The 19,534-nt window shown below is 39.7% G+C and overlaps 1 protein-coding gene across 4 annotated transcripts in view; it reads left to right on the top strand.

Annotated features, from left to right (window-relative positions):
- The window catches only part of LRRK2 (leucine rich repeat kinase 2), a 63,155-nt gene extending 44,455 nt beyond the window's left edge, over nucleotides 1-18,700 (top strand). For 3 of the 4 annotated variants that reach the window (XM_052681107.1, XM_052681108.1, XM_052681110.1), the window contains 17 exons: nucleotides 325-479; nucleotides 1,436-1,582; nucleotides 1,737-1,928; nucleotides 2,054-2,200; nucleotides 2,527-2,627; nucleotides 2,779-2,969; nucleotides 3,650-3,810; nucleotides 4,586-4,756; nucleotides 6,362-6,462; nucleotides 7,129-7,323; nucleotides 8,435-8,628; nucleotides 8,924-8,996; nucleotides 9,821-10,005; nucleotides 11,363-11,515; nucleotides 12,277-12,485; nucleotides 15,270-15,344; nucleotides 16,966-18,700. In XM_052681107.1, the coding sequence (XP_052537067.1) occupies nucleotides 325-479; nucleotides 1,436-1,582; nucleotides 1,737-1,928; nucleotides 2,054-2,200; nucleotides 2,527-2,627; nucleotides 2,779-2,969; nucleotides 3,650-3,810; nucleotides 4,586-4,756; nucleotides 6,362-6,462; nucleotides 7,129-7,323; nucleotides 8,435-8,628; nucleotides 8,924-8,996; nucleotides 9,821-10,005; nucleotides 11,363-11,515; nucleotides 12,277-12,485; nucleotides 15,270-15,344; nucleotides 16,966-17,087 (2,572 nt within the window). In that variant the 3' untranslated portion in view covers nucleotides 17,088-18,700. Of the gene's footprint in view, nucleotides 1-324; nucleotides 480-1,435; nucleotides 1,583-1,736; nucleotides 1,929-2,053; nucleotides 2,201-2,526; nucleotides 2,628-2,778; nucleotides 2,970-3,649; nucleotides 3,811-4,585; nucleotides 4,757-6,361; nucleotides 6,463-7,128; nucleotides 7,324-8,434; nucleotides 8,629-8,923; nucleotides 8,997-9,820; nucleotides 10,006-11,362; nucleotides 11,516-12,276; nucleotides 12,486-15,269; nucleotides 15,345-15,712 lie in introns of all 4 variants that reach the window. The other variant, XM_052681109.1, reaches the window with a different exon arrangement.
- Nucleotides 18,701-19,534: the final 834 nt, after the last annotated feature.

Consider the following 19,534-nt stretch of genomic DNA (forward strand, 5'->3'; position numbering starts at 1 on the left):
ATTAAATGCAACCAAAAAGATGTTGTGAATGTGGGCTTTTTGCTCTGTCAGAAGCAAGTAACGGTTTCTCTGCCTTAGGTACAGATTGTGTGTTAAACAGTGCTTATTTTTCTTAATGAAGAAATTTTTTGTGAGGTTGTGATGAGTTTGAATTATAGCAGAAATTTACTTTATCACAAACAGAATAGGCAAATGCACTGTCTGTTGCTGGATTGTTTGTATTATTCATTCATTAATGAATAAATTTTGCGTTGTAAATAATGTATGCCATCAGATTGGATAAAGTACATCATTAAACACGGTATAATATTTTTGTTCTTTCAGTTTGTCTGATCACAGACCTGTTATAGAGCTTCCTCACTGTGAAAATTCAGAAATTATCATCAGACTTTATGAGATGCCATACTTTCCTATGGGATTTTGGTCCAGGCTGATCAACAGGTTGCTTGAAATATCACCTTATATGCTGTCAGGAAGAGGTACAAATCTTTTGTTTCAAATGCAATAGTGAGAATATTTCCTCTAAACATAAGCATGTACATTCCAAAGCTCTAATCCCCAGTTCTATTTTGATCTAGTTATTTTCTGGGCCATTCAGAAATGTAAGAAAAATGGCAGTGGTAATTTTTGTAACTTAGAAGTATCCAGGGGCAATTACTGCATGAGATCTTCACAGTGATGTGCAAAAGAAAGTGAAGGTGTTAGAGGCCTATTTCTCTCCTTCGAGTGCTAGAAATAGAGTGACTCTTCATATGTGTGCAGTATTGTTGTTTCATTCCACAAGGAATATAGGAAAGAAGAGGTTTTCTTCACAGAAGGATGGGTTAATCTGTTGTCCCTATATGAATGTCCAAAAGCTCTGCTTCAGTCAGAACTGTTGATTTTCTTGGAATTTTTCTCTACTATTTCAGAGTTTTGACTTGAGATTTAGCTCCTGAACTTTGTAATTTCATTCATCTTTGGTTTTTTATATGTGATTTATTAAAACTAGTGATAAGAAAAGTGTACAAAATATGCATTGCTAATCTACAAATGCTACTTATAACCATCACCTGAGTATAGAATTCCAGTTGCATCTTGATATACCATGTATGTGTGATAGAGGAACAATTTAAATCACTGATTTGTTTCACACACATGGCCTAAGATAATGTACATTTAAAGCTGAATGTACTTAGGCATTTGTTTAATCCCTGCGTTTTTTTCCATCTCATTAAATGTTTGGCTTGTAGCTTTGCCTTATAGAGCTGATGACAGTTGACACATATTCAGCATTTGTGGGGCTGTTCTGACTGCAAAGTTGTAGCCTCCGTTTTGTTTCTTTGGCCTAAGTGTACAATGATAATTAAACAAATGTCATTACTTATTCTGAATATTTTAAAAAATTACTTTCATATTAGAGATCAGATTTTTAATCAATTTTTATATTTTCTAGCACGAGCTCTTCGTCCTAACAGAATGTATTGGAGACAAGGCATCTACTTGAATTGGTCTCCTGAAGCTTATTGTCTGGTGGAATCAGCTGTATTTGACAACAACCCAGACAGTTTTTTGAAAATTACAGCACCTTCTTGCAGAAAAGGTTAATTATTCCTGAGATTGATTTGTGCTCGAGTTTGATTGCAGCTTGGCATTTTGCTTTGTTGTGCTTTTGCCTTTTGGAATGCAAAATTCAGCTTTATAATTGTAAGTTTACCAGATAGAGGCTGCAATTTCCCTGTTTTGGTTTGTTGAAGGTTGCATCCTTTTGGGACAAGTTGTGGATCACATTGATTCTCTTATGGAAGAATGGTTTCCAGGTTTGCTGGATATAGATGTATGTGGTGAAGGGGAAACACTGTTGAAGAAATGGGCTCTGTACAGTTTTGAGGACGGTGAAGAACACCAAAAAATACTACTTGATGACTTACTTAAAAAAGCTGAAGAAGGTACGCATATATCTGAATTTCATTATAGCTGTGTTTGTCATGTGCACTTTTAGAGCTCCGTGCATCTTCCAATGCCTTTTGATTGCTGACTGTGCTTTCTTTAAATTCTAATGTATTTTTCTCAGGAGATCTTTTAGTGAACCCAGAGCAGCCAAGACATACCATTCCCATTGCTCAGATTGCTCCCGATCTCATCCTGGCTGACTTGCCTAGAAACATTATGTTGAACACTGATGAGCTGGAATTTGACAAAGCTCCTGAATTTCTCTTGGGTAAGCATTATTTTGAAGGTCTTTTTAGGAGAGCTTACATTGGCAAATCTGTTGAAATCAGTTCTGCAATGTATGAAAGACAATTGAGAGATTTGTCCTCAGCAGAAATGTTTTTTTTGAGATGCACAGAATTTCAGGCTATTCAGTTCTGAATTTTCCATTAACTGTTATACAGGGACTCTGTTTTTAATGTGTTTTGATTATTGATCATGATGTTTACCAGTGGAAGATCCACGCATTTTAAAACAGGATCCTTTTGGCTATTTTTGATAAATGACTGATATGCCTTTGTTTTCAATATTCTTTTCAATGTTGTTTTTGAAAAGGTGATGGTGGGTTTGGATCAGTGTACCGTGCCTCCTATGCTGGAGAAGAAGTTGCTGTAAAGATTTTCAATAAACATACTTCCCTCAGGCTCCTAAGACAAGTAAGAAGTGATGCTCTGTTTTCTGTAGTGCTGCTTGTGGAATACCAACCCTGGTAAAGAGCTTAAAATACTCAAGTACTGTGCAAGACTATTTCAAAACATTTCAGAGCTATGCTGCCCACAGTATTTCATCTGATTTTACAATTTTCAGGAGCTTGCAGTGCTTTGTCACCTCCATCATCCCAGCTTAGTGTCTTTGCTGGCTGCTGCTGTCCGTCCCCGGATGCTGGTGATGGAATTAGCCCTTAAAGGATCTCTTGATCGTTTGCTTCAACAAGACAAAGCAAACTTAACTAGAACACTTCAGCACAGGATAGCTCTACATGTAGCTGACGGCTTAAGGTAAAGGTGACTTCTGTGCTGCTGTAAAAATACAACTGCAGTTTGGACATACTGAAAATGAAAAGCTAATCTTTTCTTACATCTTCAGCAGAACACTTATTGGGCAGACAAATACCTGTATTTTTCTGATGATTATCTGATACAGAGCACAAGGTTTTTTTACCTGTTTTTTAGGTTGCGGGTTTTTTTTTCTTTTTTGTGGTAATAAGTGGAGCTCATAGAAGCAGAGATATGGCAGAAGCATTGATTGGAATTTGCTATGTGGCCATGGATTCTGTATTATAGTATCACAGAAATTAATTCAGTTACGTTTTTACGTTTCTGAAAGTCCACAAATGTCTTCAGAAGCTCTGGAAGTGTGACCATGAAACCACAAAATCTGCAAAATTTGCACAGAAAGTTCAGCTTGTGAGATTGTTGTCAAACAACCACTGACACTGCAGATAAGACTTGGCACTAAAGTTCTACAGTGTTTGTGTGGCAGTAAATACTGTATCAGAACAATTCTGAAGCTATTATTTAGTAAGGCAGGGTCGTGTTGGTGATTCTTCATTTTTTTGTTACACATTATTTCACATTTGAAACCACAATTTACTGTTGTGGGAACGATGCATGTAGTGTTTGTGTACACGTATCCCTGAATTATGAATGCTTCTAATAAACACTTCTTTGGTTAACAGGTACCTGCATTCAGCAATGATCATTTACCGTGATCTGAAGCCTCACAATGTGTTGCTCTTTACCCTGTATCCCAATGCTGCTGTCATTGCAAAGATAGCTGACTATGGCATTGCCCAGTATTGCTGCCGAATGGGAATTAAAACCTCCGAAGGCACACCAGGTCTGGAAAAATGCTTTGGCTTACATCAATTCAAAAAAATAGTAATACTTTTTTGTTTAAGTTTGTAATAAGCCTCCTGTCTATACTGTAGTTGAAATCTCCCACTGTGGTCATGCTCATATTCTACATTGTGGTATCAGATTTGTACCCCTCAGCATTTATTCCTTTTGTGCTCTAACCCCTCTTAGAGAATTATGAATCATAGAATCATAGAATCCTTAGAGTTGAAAGGCAGAAGTCTTCTTTTAGTATAGATTTTGAGGTACTGAAATTATACTTCTAAAAGTGTTTGTTGTTTGAATTTTCACTAATGCATGGATAGGTCTTTTGTTTGTTTGTTTTTTAAGGCAATGAATACCTGCACTGTTCTCTCACCTGCAAGAGAACTATTAAGCATCAGTCCTAAAGCACTGAGCACTTGAAGAACTCTGAATAGTTCTTTTAGGTCTTTGAAATTGTTTATGACATATGGCCTCAAGTGTTAAGTGTTAGCTCTTCAAAAAGACTGCAGACTTGTTTTTCATTTTAATTTTTATGATAAATAAATTATTTTATACCTATTGGTGCAGGAGGTCTGTAATTTATGTACCATCTCCTTCCTTTACATTGATTACTGATATTTTGGTTAGTCTGCTATATGCAAACTATTCCAGCCCAGAAACAGTGTGACATTTTTTGTTTACTGCCTCTGATATTTTCATCAGTAAGTGTTTATTCAAGAACAAAGATGGCTTCAACTTGGTATGAACCATAAATATTAATGATTTATTTGCAGGATTTCGAGCACCAGAGGTTGCCAGAGGAAATGTTATTTACAATCAGCAAGCTGATGTGTATTCATTTGGCTTGCTTCTCTATGACATTTTAACAGGAGGAGGTAGAATAATGGAAGGTGTGAAGTTTCCAAATGAATTTGATGAGCTAGCAATACAAGGAAAGTTACCAGGTATGCCTTGTTTCTTCCAGATCTAACATGAAACCAGGCCATTTGCTTCATTTCCTCTAAAAATAACAGCTCTTGTTTTACGTTGTATCTGATGTTGATCGAAGTAGAGTCCAAACAATAACACTTTTTTAGAAACTTCTATTTCCACACAGTCTTAAAATAGTGAGAAATAAGCATCTATTCAACGTACGTTGGTTGTAATTTCAAGGCATCAAGTTCATTTTAGAAAGAGATAGAGATTTTCCATACTTACAATTTTGCCCAGACCTAACTTAAATGAGCGTTGCTTGAGGTATCTTCTAAAGTCATGTCTGGACTTGACCCTTGCCTACTACTTTTTAATGTATATCATGTAATGTATCATTAAAATAAATCTACTTCTCTTCTTTGATCATGATGCATTACTGATTTTACATGATACATTATTGAGGAGCTTATCTCACAATCTTTTGAAAAATCTTATAAATGCACTGCCTTTAAGAGCAGCCACTGCCCGTGAAGGTTTTAAATAGTAATCCCCTTGAATGTGTCAGGCATTGGGAGTCCCTGCCTAGCTATGTAGCATTCTTCAAATACCAGATGCATTGCAGTGTGTGGTTGCTGGTTGCTGAAGAAAGGCTAAGCAGGGTGAACATGATGTAGTCAGCTGGACAGTGTAACTCATGGTGTTCTCATTTATTGCCCTGCAATAGAGGGTAAGAAATGTTCTTTAAGGCTGAAAAGTCACTCCATCTAAGAAAGGGCGGTTATATGACTTCTCTATTTGAGAGATAGAGTTCACACATTTTCAACTCTGTAAAGAGAATAGTCCAGTTCATAATAATGATCAGAAGCATTAATCACTGGGGATAATACAGCTCCATCTGTATACATGGTTGTCTTTTATATATTTCCACCACGAAAAGGACTGGCTGAGTTCACAAGTAAACAGAGCCCATTGTTTGCTAAACAGAATATGTTCATTTGTAGGTTTTACTCATTAACTTACTAATTCATGCTACTTCTGCCTAATGGAGGACTGGAGTATCTGCTGTACATGTTGATGAGTCAAGAGGAAAAGCAGTACAAGCACTGGTACTCATGAGTGATTTGTTCCTCCAGTGGTCAGCACCTTTAGTGATAAGATGCACATTCAAAGCACTGAGTGGGGATTTAAACTTCCATATCTCATAAATACTATTTGGAGTTGCTTATCTGAACTGCTATAGCATTTATTGAACACAGGAGAATAAATCTGGGGAAAAGAAAAAATTGTCGATAGGAATTGAAAAGACTACAGACAGAAATGACATGCCCTGGAGTGGTCAGCGTGAATCTTAACATAACTCACACATATCTGATTCAGTCCTCATGAAAAGGGACTGAATCCATTTACTTTAATTGCTTTTAAAGAGAAAGACTCTAACTCCATGACTCTCATTTTTCTGTGATAGCAGATGAGCAGTTCCAAGCTGTGTGTTCTGACATTTTGCCTCAGAGCGTGGTATTACTTGGAGCAGTTTTGTAAGAAGTTAGATGGATTCTTAAATTAAGGAGAAAGATATTCAGAACTTGTAGTTCTGCTGTGAGAGGCTGCCTAAGAAGTTATCTTATTTTTCATTTAAGATCCTGTCAAAGAATACGGGTGTGCCCCCTGGCCTAAAGTTGAACATTTAATTAAAAAATGTTTGAAGGAAAATCCTCAGGAACGGCCAACGTCTTCCCAGGTATTACTTAGTGTGTTTATTAGTATTTTTGTGATAGATGACACCGTGAGGTTATTGTGCTATCTAAAAAGAAATAGCAGGTTTTCATCAGTAAGAGGCACAGTGTTTTCAGTGTTGTTCTCCTTCTCTGGAAAGAAAACAACCATGGAATACTGCCTGCCCTTATTACCCAGGATAAACTGTTCCATTCAGATCTACCAACCATTTATTGCAGCCTTCTGTTTTTCCTGGTTTTGCTCTGTAATGATGATAGTGAAACAGAGTGCAGATTACTTCATATTTTTTACTGGAGTTATGCAAAAAGGACTTTGTTGTATAATATCAGCACAGATTCCTCACACTGTTCCATGCATGTGAGAGGAGGAACAGTGACGTGGATCTGAAATCTACTGTCTGTTATCACACATCACAGTGCTCTTTGATGTGAAATTTTGAAGCATGCTTTAATCCCGCTGACCTGAAAAATAAGAAAATGAAGGTAAAGTTGCTCGTTGAACATTGCTCATTAGTAACAATATACAAATTAGCTAACAATACACAAATTAGCAGACTTGCTGAGATAGCATGTCTGTATTCCATAAAACATTGCTATCCATCCCTTGTTATTTATTTAGCCCTGTACAAGCCCTTGTTATTACCATGTGCATGCTGTGGCTTTCTTTGTAGGTGTATGAGATTTTGAATTCTGCAGAGCTTATCTGTTTGATGAGGTATGTTTCAATACCCAGCACTTCCACAGCAGAGTGCATGGTAGCTGCCAATCAAAGCTGCAAGAAGGCAGGAGTCTGGATAGGCAATGGGAACACAGAAAAAGCACAGCTTTCGTTTGTTAACCTAAATACAGATGGACATACTTGTGAGGTATGTGTGAAAGTTGTCATTTATTATAACTTCATTGGCACCCAGATGTGTTTCAGAAGAGTTAACTGCATTTGAACAGTAGGACATTGCTTCTGGACAGTTCAGCTTTGAGAGATCTTGGCAAGAAAAAAGATTTCTTGTAAATGAATCATCCTTGCATCCATGAAACATAACAGAAACACTCTCTTATCCTCTCTTCCTGCCATCCTGCTTGAACTTTTGACTAATTCTCTTTTCAACACCATGTTTCTTTCTTACACTGAGATGGGGATTGGAACGTGATGATCCGTGGGATCCCTTCCAACCCAAGCCATTCTATGATTCTATGGAAGCTATTTATTTCTAGCATGGAGGCCAGGACGAGAAGTAATAACTGTATAGCTATTACATACCCTTTGTGCCTCCACGTCCCCTAATAGTCCAGCTAGTCTCTTAACAATTCCTCTCTTCCCAGGTATGTCGCCTCCTTCTGACACTTTGGGTGATAACCTTCAGCTCTCTTGATTTGCTTTTTGTTCATGCCTGTCTTGTGCCAATAGGAAAGTTTTACCCAGGCTTGATGAGCTGTGATATCCATGTGTTTCTCTTCATCTTCCAGAACTGAGTGTGACTCATCATCAAAGCTTTTTAAATTGAATTTCCATAAAGTGTCTGCCATCTGTTGAGCGTGATACATTTGAATTAGTAGACTTGGTATGAATTGTATGCCTTATTTTTCTAAAACTAAAATGGAAAAAAAAAAAGTTAGACCTCTAGCTTTACTGTTAGCAACTAAACTGAACCAATATTGTGTAGCTCCGTTTGCTTAATGCTCTGATGGCTTTTGAGACCTTCATTAGAATAGGGAGATAAAGTATTTTTCCCAGTGTTCATCTTAGAGATTTTCCTATGTGCCGTTTGAGGCGGCCTTCCCAGCGCTATGAAGATAGATGTACACGTGAAGATTGTTCTGCTAATCAGGAATTAGATGTCATGGAGAACACCTTCATGGGAAGACTCAGTGCCCAGGAAGATTGTACCTTATTTTTGCTACCAGCAATTTACTACTGTTCACCTGCATTAAGAACACAACTGGCTTGCTGAGTGTTTTATTGTTTTTTTTCTGACTCAGGATATTGCAGATAGTAAAATTTTAAGTTTGGCATTGGTGACCCTTCCTACTGAGAAAGAAAACTGGATTGTGGCAGGAACCCATTCTGGTTCTCTGTGGGCAGTGAACACAGAAGATGAAACAAGACGGCACCGTCTGCAGAAGATGTCTGATTCCATCACCTGTTTATACTGTAATTCACTTTCCAAGCAAAGGTTTGTATGGCTTTTAAATATTTTGTGTTACACTTCAAAAGTGCCACAGAACAGAGATGTCCAGAAAGTGACAATTCTACATTCATGAGATGCTTCTGTCCTATTTTGTCCATGTTTTCACTTCCTTTTGTATCCAGTGTAACTGGAAACTATATTCTTGATCACAGGTGGTTGTATTTGCTGATGGGGTTCAGTGAAACTCTTGAAGCACCAGTGGTTACTAATTTAATTTTGTCTTACCTGATTCGTGCATTTTTTTGAAATCATTGTTTTATTTTGTTTTGTTTTATTTCAGCAAGCAGAAGAATTTCTTTCTGGTAGGCACAGCTGATGGTACACTGGCAGTGTTTGAAGACAGAGCAGTAAAGGTAGATTTATTCTTTCTAGTCTGTTCTAAAAATGCTGCCAGTAATATGTAAAGCACTTACTGATAGTGGCTTTATTTCTTCCAGCTTATCTTTAAATTGCTTCTCTAAAATTAAAAATCATTTTTCTGTACAGTCTGAGGGGAGCTGCACATGTTTTACAATAAATGTTTTAACCAGTAGTTAAGAGGGGAAAATTATTTGTTGTTCTAGGACTTAGCAGTTCTATGATTCTGTGACTTTGAAGGCCTGACTAGAGAGGGGCATTAATAGTTACTATTCAGAATATTCTGAGACCATCTCCTTTAGCTATTGCTCCTACAGTTCCTTTTTTTCTTTTCAATCTACACTACATTTTCCCTCTGTAAAACAGATACTTCAAGAAGACAGTATTGTTTAGACTCCCTAGAGGTCAGAGTTCTGTTCACAGAACATATAAAGAGATGCCAGTACCATTCCTGTTGGCTGGTTCCTGAGGGTTAGCTGCTGCCCATAGGCAACTTAGGGCAGTTATGGAGTTGCAGTGCACTTCAGAGCTAGAATATGGCCTGGTCTGGATTTTCACTAGGATATCAAATGTGGCTTTCTTGGACTGGGCCAGCAGTTGTAGAAGTTACGAGTCCCAGCTCTGTCCTATTTCTGTCCACGCAGGCTATATTCTTTGGGCATTCATAATGGACTTGCAGTCCCTGCCATCCTGCAGGGAGAATGTTTCAAAAGATCTAGCTGTGAATATTCTGTGGGTTGTGTGGTGTTGCTTTAATAGTTCCTCCTTTGTGTGTCTGTGTGCTCCTTGTTTCTAATGGAGAGCGTATTTCTTCCCACAGTGTAAGGGTGCAACACCTTTGAAGATATTAACCATAGGAAATGTTAGCACACCACTGATGTGCTTAAATGAATCCACGTATTTATCTGAAAAAAATACAATCTGGGGAGGCTGTGGAACAAAGCTCATAGCTTTATCTAGTGATTTCTCTGTCCAAAAGCTGATTGAAACAAAGTCAAGCCAACTGTAAGTTTTTTAATGTAATGTCACTTGGCTCTTTTCTTGTTTGTGTCAAAGATTTCTGATGGTACTTTGGTATGATGTTTTGTTCTGGATCTGTTCGGGTTTTTTAAGTTCATCTTTCCATTATTTTCCTTCCATAATATCAATGAAATACAGTGTGCATTAAATAAAGATCACCGAGTGATGTGTAAAGTATTCATTGCTGCTTTTAAGCAAGGGAAATGCATTGTTACTATATGAAGGGTTTATGATGTCAATATGTATTTGAAAACTCTATAAATGCTAATGAACACTTTCCTCCCTTGATGGCATTTGTGTAAGCTTTGGTTGCTTTAGTCAGAGGCTACACTCCATATTTTGAGCAGCATTTCTCCTTATGTGTTGGTATTGCACGTGCATCTATCTTTTTGTCCTGCATGGGTGAATCATGTGTGACTGCTGACCTCTCACTATTTAGGTAGTTTTTGGAGCTGTGATTCTAATCTGGCTAAATCCTGCTCTGAAGTTATGGGCGTTTTTCCTGAGATTGTAATACAGGGTTTGATTTGATACTAATAGAGAGAATTATTCTAGGAAATGAATTTGCTTTGGAAAATAATGTTAACGTAAAGGAAGAAACTAAAGCTTTGGTAGAATTCAGTTCAATGGCAAGATGGAAGGTGTGTCACAGGAGTGCTTCAAGCTTTGAAGGAACTAACTGTGTGCAGTTTAGCAAATGAAATTGTCAGAAACAAGTAGCAGTAGGGAAAGCAGCAGTGTTGCTGAGTCTGTTGTCAGTGTCCGTGATTTGGAGCTGCTCTTCAAGATACATTGAAGAGGCAGTGGAATAAGATAACTGATTAATTGCAGGGCTAGTAATAATTCAATGTGTAGATCTGGATGAGAGCCAAAGTCATTTGTAGAGAAAAGCAGACAAAAGGCAGTTGGCTGCATGGAGATGAGCAGAGCAAAGTGAACTCAATCTCACTGCTGCTTTTTAGGCTTAGTCATCCTTGGTAAGTGACCCTTATGGTCTTGTGGGCCCTGCAGCAGCTGTCAGGTAGCTCCAAATATTGGAAGAGTGGTTAAAAAAAAAGGTGGAGTTTGCCCTGCTGTGATGTGAGCATTTGTGATTTGAGCAGACAGGCAGGAAAGATTTGGAATATATCTCCAGGGATATCATCACTGCAACCTCACCACTGTGAGAATTTACATTAAAGTGTAGGAAGGTTACTGCAAGCCCTTGCAATTGTATCTTAGCCCACTGGGGTTGTAAGGTTGAATAAATCTCTTCAAAGTTACAGACAACTTGATTATATTCAGATTTTTTTTTCTGCTGGATGTTTTCTGTGATTCTGACTGGAGTTTTTCTCTCTTCTAGGTTCTGCCACAACGCTTACAGCGATGCAAACATTATTTCAATAGCAGTAGACAAATCCATCTACTTGGCAAAGAAAAATAGCCATTTTGTGGAAATCTGGGACAAGAAGACAGAAAAGCTTTCTGAACTAATTGACTGTGCGCATTTTCTTAAGTAAGTACTTTATTTTAAACTGATGGCCTGTTGCGTAGAAAGCTGACTGAAGGTTGCCTTCTCCAGCGTATCTGTACGATGTGCTAGATATTCATACCTCACATTTCTGGTGATAAGGGGCTTGCCCAGTTCCTTAGGGGGATTTCTTTCCTCTCTTCTGGCCCAGAAAATCAAAATATTCCATATGGAATCTCAGATCTCTAAGACCTTTATTATATTTCACAATTTGTGATTTCAAGAAGATTAATTTAACTCTATTGAAGAAGAAAGTCTTTTGCTGTCCTCAGCTGATTGGGTAAGATAATCATGATTTGTGTTCAGTTTTACTGCCTGCATCCCGTAATAAAAAATGTCTTCTCTCTACATCAGAGTTTTAATAGCAGTGACAGCAATTTACATTTGCATTTAAATTGTTCCTGCCTCTTCCTTAGCATTCCACATCCATTTCATTTTTTATGAAGGCTAGGAGCAGCTTTAGATGTGCTCCTCCCCCTCTGCAGAAACCCTATTCTGCAAACTGAGGAAAAACAGAAGTGTACCTGCCTCCTATTTAAAGATCTTTTCCAGGACACTGGCTGGTTCTTAGAAGTCCAGTAGTTTTCATCTCAGACTGTTTAAATTAAATGAACTGATTAGCATGAGGTATTTGCAGTTTGTCTTGATGAATGATCATGTGAAAGGCTGGCACTGAGGGAGATGTTCTAGCAGCTATGGGATGGTGTGCCACCAAAATTTAATACAAATTCTCTCCACACTTTTAGGGATGAAGTGGAAAAACTAAACCAAGAATCAAAACATAAAGTTGCTTATTCTGGAAGAGTGAAGACAATTTGCTTGCAGAAAAATACTGCACTGTGGGTAGGGACAGGAGGAGGACATATCCTGCTACTTGATTTATCAACACGTCGTCCTGTACGAGTAATAGATAACTTTTGTGACTCTATTCGAGTCATGCTAACAGCTCAGCTAGGTAAGTAAAGCCATCAAATGACAAGCACTTTGAAATCAGTGCCAAGATTAGGCTCTCTGGCTTCTGTCTGATGCAGTGTTCCAGGTATGGATCAGCATTTTCCGTGTTCTGTTCATTCATGCTATTCTGCTGCTGTCATCTTCACTCAGTGTCAGACAGACCTACAGGCTGCCATAGCTGTGCTCACAGAAAACAGCAGCTTTCCCCTGGCTTATCATGTGAACACCCCCACCTTCACTGTATCCTTTGTGCTGTGCTTCAGCACAGCTCTCACTGTCCACTGTCCTCTTAATCTCTGTCTGCCTGTGTTGATTCTCCATCTTAAGTTTTATGCTTCTGGTTTCTCTCCCTGTGGAGCTCGTTGTGTTTTATTATTTTCCTTAATTGCTAATTTCCTGCTTTTCTTCTACCATACTTATTCAAGAATTACCAAGTCACTTAGGTTGGAAAAGACCTTTAAGATCATCAAATCCAGCCATCAACCTGACCTACCAAATCCCATCATTAAACTGTGTCCCTTATTGCCATATCCATCTCTCTTAAATACTGCCGGGGATGGGAACTCCATCACCTCCCTGAGCAGCCCATTCCAAAGCTTGATCCAACTTCCCCCATGAGGAAGTTCTTCCCACTGCCCCATCTGAACCTCCTCTGCTGCAGCTTGTGCCCATTTCCTCACATCCTATCACTTGTCACTCAAGAACAAGGACTGACATCTTCCTTCCAGGTGGTTGTAGAGTGCAATGAGGTCTCCTCAGCCCCCTTTTCTCCAGACTAAACATCCCCAGTTCCTTCAGTTGCTCCTCAGGACACCTGTTTCTTCACCAGCTTCAATGCTCTTCACTTGCGCTCGAGCAACTCAGTGTCCTCCTGCAGTGAGGGGCACAGAGCCCAGCCCAGCACTCGAGGTGTGGTTTCACTGGTGCCACATACAAGGATACAGCCAGTCCTGCTGCCACGCTGCTTCTGATGCAGGCCAGGGCACACTGATCTTCTTGACCACCAGTGCACACTGGGGGCTCTCCTTCAGCCAGCTGCCTCCGGGTCCTGTTCTGCTGGACAGCTTTCCAGCCACTCTTTGCTGAGCCTGTACTGCCCCATGGGGTAGTTTAAAGCTCAGAGCAGCACCCAGCACTTAGCCTTGTTGAATATCATTCAGATGCTTTTTTCAGGTTTGGGTCACAGGCAGATAGCAGCAAAGCTGGAAGAGTGTCCCAGGCTTGGACTCAGATGAATACATATGTGCTGTTCCCACCACCTCATCAGGCTGCTGTGATGCAGTGATCTCACAGTGCTCTCAGTGTTGTATGAGTTAAAAAAACCTCCATCTTCCTCTGGCTTGCTTTTGCCTGGGACAGCAAGTTCATATTTTGTTCCTCAGCTCTAAGTGTGCCAGCTTCTGAGTCCAGACCCACTAACACAGCATTATGAGTCCTTCTGGTCTTGATAGCTACAGTATGAGTGCTGTTAAGGGACCCTTCTATTTTTGGTGTTTTGTACAAATAGAATAGTTACCATAAAAGTAAGGTTTCTGCCTCATGTTATTGCCATTGGCAGGAAAATTATATTGTACAAAGTAATACTGTGTGACTTCACAAGCCTTGAGTCTCATATACTTGGTTTCCAGACTACACAGTATTTTTAATCAAAATTTTATAGAGAGAAAAGTTAATACTTCATGAGAAATAGATTGGTTGCATTTGCACACAACTCAAGAATGGCAAGAGACTGATTCATGCCATTTGATGTGTACTTTTTCCTTTTGATCATTTTCTCCCAGCAATTATTTATAGAAGCTGGGCTTTTCTCCTACATTCAAAGACTTTGGTTCCACTGGTGCATTCACAGAAGCCCTGGAAATGGCACCATGGCTGCTGAACTGTTCTTCATTTTAACATTAAAATATGTAAAAGCAATGTAACTATTTTCAGAAAAAAGGATTGTCAGGTGTTGATACATCAATTTTATCTTTCGTTTACGTATGAATAAGTGAACATTTCTTTTTCTAATTCTGTCACTTGACAATTCGCAAATAACACACAAGCCATCGTCTTTAGGGGACGGTTTATGAGTAAATCTGTGTTTTAGTTCATTTTGCAAGTGACAGTGTAAACTTCTCTACAGTAAGCCAGGCCTCTAGGCTGAGTAAGAAATCTTGCACTTACGTTCCCATCCGTTCAGTACGAAGTATGGACAGAGCTAGGTGCAAATAAGGCCTGCTGTCAAACCTCTTGTCGTGGGAGATGCACAAATCTCCCATCAGCCCTCTGCAATCCAACCACTCTGGCCTCCCCAGTTGTTTTCCGCATTATTCCAGAGGTACTTCATTGTGATCCATCCCCTATTTCTACTTAGTTCTGAACTCTTTCAATGAGTTTGTATCGTATTTGACTGTTTCTCTTGTTTACAACCAAACTGATTGCTGGCACTTTCTGCTGGGCATTGGAACTTTGCAGCCTGTGCCTTCACTGTGACATCTGTTTTCTGCGACTGCTACGTCTGCACATGGTGAATAGCAGAGTACTTTGCTCTCAGGCGAGTTCAACAGGCTGAACAGCTGATCTAGGCTTTGAACTCTGGTCAACCCCTACATTAAATAGAGACATTAACTGTATTGTTTGTTTTCATGTTGCATTTTCTCATGGTGGATGACTATGAATAAAGGGCCCAAAGAAAAATTCTGATTTCTGTCATTTTAGCAGCATTTATAAGGTACTCTTTCTGTCCTTAAATTACAAAGTTCCCATTAAAATTAAAATCTGAACTTTCATTTCTTTGAAAAAGGGAGTCTGAAGAATGTGGTGTTGGTTTTGGGATACTGCTACAAGGGTGACACCGAAGATGACAAATACCACAAAGGTATCTGAACTGTGTTTTATTAGTTTATATTATTAGTGGCGCAGAAACTTTGATGCTTGGCCACCCTCTGAGATATATTTGGAGAGCTGATGATCAACATTTGATACACTCTTATTAAAATCATTATTAGTTTTTGTCATCTGCTGCATTTCTTGGCTCCTTACAAACAGTAGCTACCTGAACTGATCAGATGAAGCTACTCTTTGAAGGGCATATAATTTTCTGGAAAACTATTTTCTGGAGAGTAATTGCCCATGTCTAATTGGAGAGTGTGTCAAATGGATTTCCAGAGGGGCCTCCAGGAATATTCAGTGTTCTTGTGAACAGTGTGGATGAAGGAATAGTGTATCTGCTTTTCATTTTGGCAGACAACACTTAGCTCAGAGAAGCCACGAGCACAGGGGAGGACAGGATTGGAATTCACAGCAACCTTGACAGATTGAACAAATGGTCTGGAAGGAATTGGATACAGTTCAGTAAGGACAGATGCGAGCCCTCAAATGTAATGAGGGGAGATCTGCAGATCTGCTGTACCAACATGAGGAAATGGTCAGCTTAAGCAGTGATGCTGAAAAAAGGTTTATTTTGATCACAAACGAAACATGAGTCAACAGTGTCATGTTCCTGCAGAAGGGGCAAAAACCGTTCTTGTGCCAATAGAAAAATGGCTTCTCTAAGACATGGGAACTAATTCCTGTGCTCTGCTGAGCTCTGATAAGGCCTCGGCTGGAGGAGTGCGTCCATCTGGGACACTGCTGAACGATCTGAACTGTTAGGAATTGTCCAGAGGAGAGAAATGCAACCTCCGGGAAATATTGAAGATAGATTCTTGATATAAAGAAAGCATTCAAAAGATATGATAATAGGCTTCAAGTGTGTAAATAAAGAGGAGGGGAATAACTTCAACATATTATTCCCTGTGGGTAGGATAGAGGCTAAGCAGTTTCTATTACAGCAAGGGAGATTTAGGTCATACATCAGGAAGAGCTTCCTGACAATTAGGATAGCGAGTACTAGAGCAGGAAGATAAAATTAAGGACAGTTACAATTGATGCTCTCTCTGATGCCCTTCTTCAGCTTTCTCCCATCGCTGTTTCTGACGCTCTTGATAACAAGACAGTATACAGTTAAAAGATGGCAAGCGTAGATGAGCTGACTGCAGTAGAATAACAGTCAAACTAAAGACTGAAGAAGTGGCCCTGTTTCAGTATTTTCAGTACCTTCTGAAATCAGTTGTCAGTGAATGGATTTTGAGCTTTTTATGCATTCTAGGTGTATCCGCTCAGAAACAAAGATGAAATGTTATGCTGCCACCTCAATATTAGCGTTGACCATAGCTCAGGTCAACACCTTCTGGCCCACAGGCACCAGAAGTGGTTTCTGAAGCACTTTAAAATGGTTTAAGATTTGGAATCCAAATCATTGTGCAAGTACAAATGGCCGTGGCCTGAAACTTAATTACTACACGCTGAAGGTGTTACACAGCTTAGCTTCCAGGTGCTAATTATACCTCAGACAGGCAATTAATGAGCAATTAAATGATGAGCAGACAAGCAAAATCACTTCTATTTACACATTTGTTCTATTGCTATTTTCTTTTTTTTTTTTTTTTTTTCCCCAGAATTACAATCCTGTGTGTCAGTGTGGGACATTAACCTCCCCCATGAAGTGCAAAACCTGAAGAAGCATATAGAAGTGAGACAGGAACTAGCCGAAAAAATGAAGAGCTTCACTTTAGACTGAAAAAACCCCTGCAAGTGCCATTCTCTTTCCTAGACCTCTATCCTAACTCACTGTGCAATATTCAAAGCCTCCTGTTGCGGGGCTCCTTAACCCAAACCAGGAAAGAAACCTTCCCAAGTCATTGTGTGACTAAGAAGAAAGAAGGGAGTTATTTATAATGTTCAAAAGGACAAAAAATCATTAAGAATTTCATAATGTAAAGATTATCATGTGTCTGTTTACTCACGAAGTTCTGTGCCAAGCAACCGTGGCTCAGCTTTGGGATAAGTTTGTTCATCCAGTTTTTAATCCCTCTTCAGTTGGGAATAACCCTGAAAAGGAAGAAGACTGAAAATGGCTCTGAGTTTCTTCATTATCTCTACTGAGTTGACACCATAGTAAGAAGCAAAACTGAAGGCTCTGTTTGCTTATTGCAGTCTTGTATGTGTGAGTTGTCACTGATGATTCATGTTTTATTCGTGTCAGAGCTCTTGACCTCAGCCAAACAAAGGAAAACATTGTATTTCATATAAATAACTGAATCTAAGGAGCATGTATTGACTGTTTTCATGAGGAGCAGTGCAATGAGCAGATTATAATCTTTGCTTCTTTCATCAGTAATTGACATTTTCCATTGCGATCAGAAAACCAAACTGTGCTAAAATAATACAGTTCCTCTGAATTCAGAATTGAAATGCACTGACCAGCTCTGCACCTTGGTGCCCTCTTGCAGTAGTGCCGTCTGCCCTGTTCTGAGCAACAGAGTCACAGAGTCAGGAACGTTTGCATCCATGCACATCTATTGCACAGCTCACTTTTGGAGGCCACGGGAAGAGAGATAGAGAGAACTCCCGATGGAAATGCTGCTATGGCTCATACCACAAAGAAGGAAGCACGCTCAGATTCTTAGTGCAGCTTGCTTGTTTGCTTGCCTCAGACTGGGGCCTGGGGGAAGGCACTTCAATATATACAGCAGAGTTTTCACTTAGGCTTGTTCTAATTGATACAGTTATTTGGGGGTAGGCAGTGAAACCTCAAGGAGTGCAGGAGTTGGCCATCTCCCATGCGTAACTCCCACCAGAACTTGTTGCCACACACCTCCATTGCTTTCTGCCCGTCGGTCCAAGCTGCTTCTTACAGCCTTCACCTCATTAAGTCCCTCCATTCCATCCATCAGAAGACAGAGCTCATTTTCTTGTTGTGATATCAAAAGAATCCATAGGGTGCTCCTGAAATCCCGCAGAGCAGAGAACTCTGAGCTACTCCTGAGTTTATTCTCTGGAGCAGAAGGGTCAGCACCCTGCAGGCTCTCGGTTCCATTTTCCCAGTTTTGAAGAACTTCTATACCTGGACAGCAGCAGTTGCCACGTCCAGCTGCAGCAGTGTCCTATTTGCTGCCACTTGTGGTGTGCAGACTCAGGATGCCTTTCAGATCTGTACCCCAGTTTTTTATGCATTCTTGTATTCTGCACACAGAAGATAATGTGCTATTTATATGGGATTTATAACTCAGAAAATGTATATTGTAATGAATACATTTTAAAAAAAGATTATATGTGATGCAATTATGTTTATTTATGAGATATTTTGAGATGTAAGCTTTCTACCTTTTTATTAAAGTTGTGCTTTGTTAATGACAGTCTCCTTGCTCATTGCTCCATTTCCAAGGAGAAGCTTTTCTAGACAGCTTTTGTTGCACTTAATCCCTTATGTCTACACTTGTATTTGTGTCCCTGGGGAGGAGAAGCACTGTCCTGAGAGGACCTGTTAGACTGGTCCACATGAGGAGGTGACCCCAGGCAGTGCTGTTCCCCTGCAGTCACTACTCACCCATCAGAAGATCACTGAGCAAGAACAACCCACAGACTGAACCTGGCCTAGGGGGTGAGTGTTACAGGGGTAACAGAGCCACAGAGCCAACAGCAGCCAACCGAAAGGCAGGAGGTCATTACAAACACAGCTAAGCTGGCCACTGCTGGGGACTGGCCTCCCCTCCCAGCTGCAATGTGCTCAGCACAGCACAAGCTCTATCAGCTGTGATGCTGCCTGCATCAGGATAACATCCAGCATCTGAAAACTGAAGATAATCTTTACTTCAAGAAAAGCCTCTTTGCCCATGGGAAACAAGCTGCGCGGCTGGGCTGGAAGTTAACACCTGAACTCAACATTTAATTTACCCCATGTTGCTCAGCTGCTCAGAACCATGCAGCTGAAGGATGTTCAGCTCTACATCTGCTACGGCAGCAAACTGTGCAGAGGGAGCCAAACACTTCAATACTGATTTTGGTATTTTCTGCCTCAGGATTGTTAAATTCATCTCATTCTTCTTACTGGTTGCTTGCTCTGGCAAATTACACAGAGCAGATTCAGCCGCACATTAATTTTACCTTATTTACAAGCAGCCCAGGTTGATCATACTGTAACAGGTTTGATAGGCTGGTTTGATGCCCCCTCCGGTTAATATCCCA

This window comes from Tympanuchus pallidicinctus, unplaced genomic scaffold (genome assembly GCF_026119805.1).
Source record: "Tympanuchus pallidicinctus isolate F22 unplaced genomic scaffold, pur_lepc_1.0 scaffold19, whole genome shotgun sequence".
NCBI classification, from domain to species: Eukaryota; Metazoa; Chordata; class Aves; order Galliformes; family Phasianidae; genus Tympanuchus; species Tympanuchus pallidicinctus.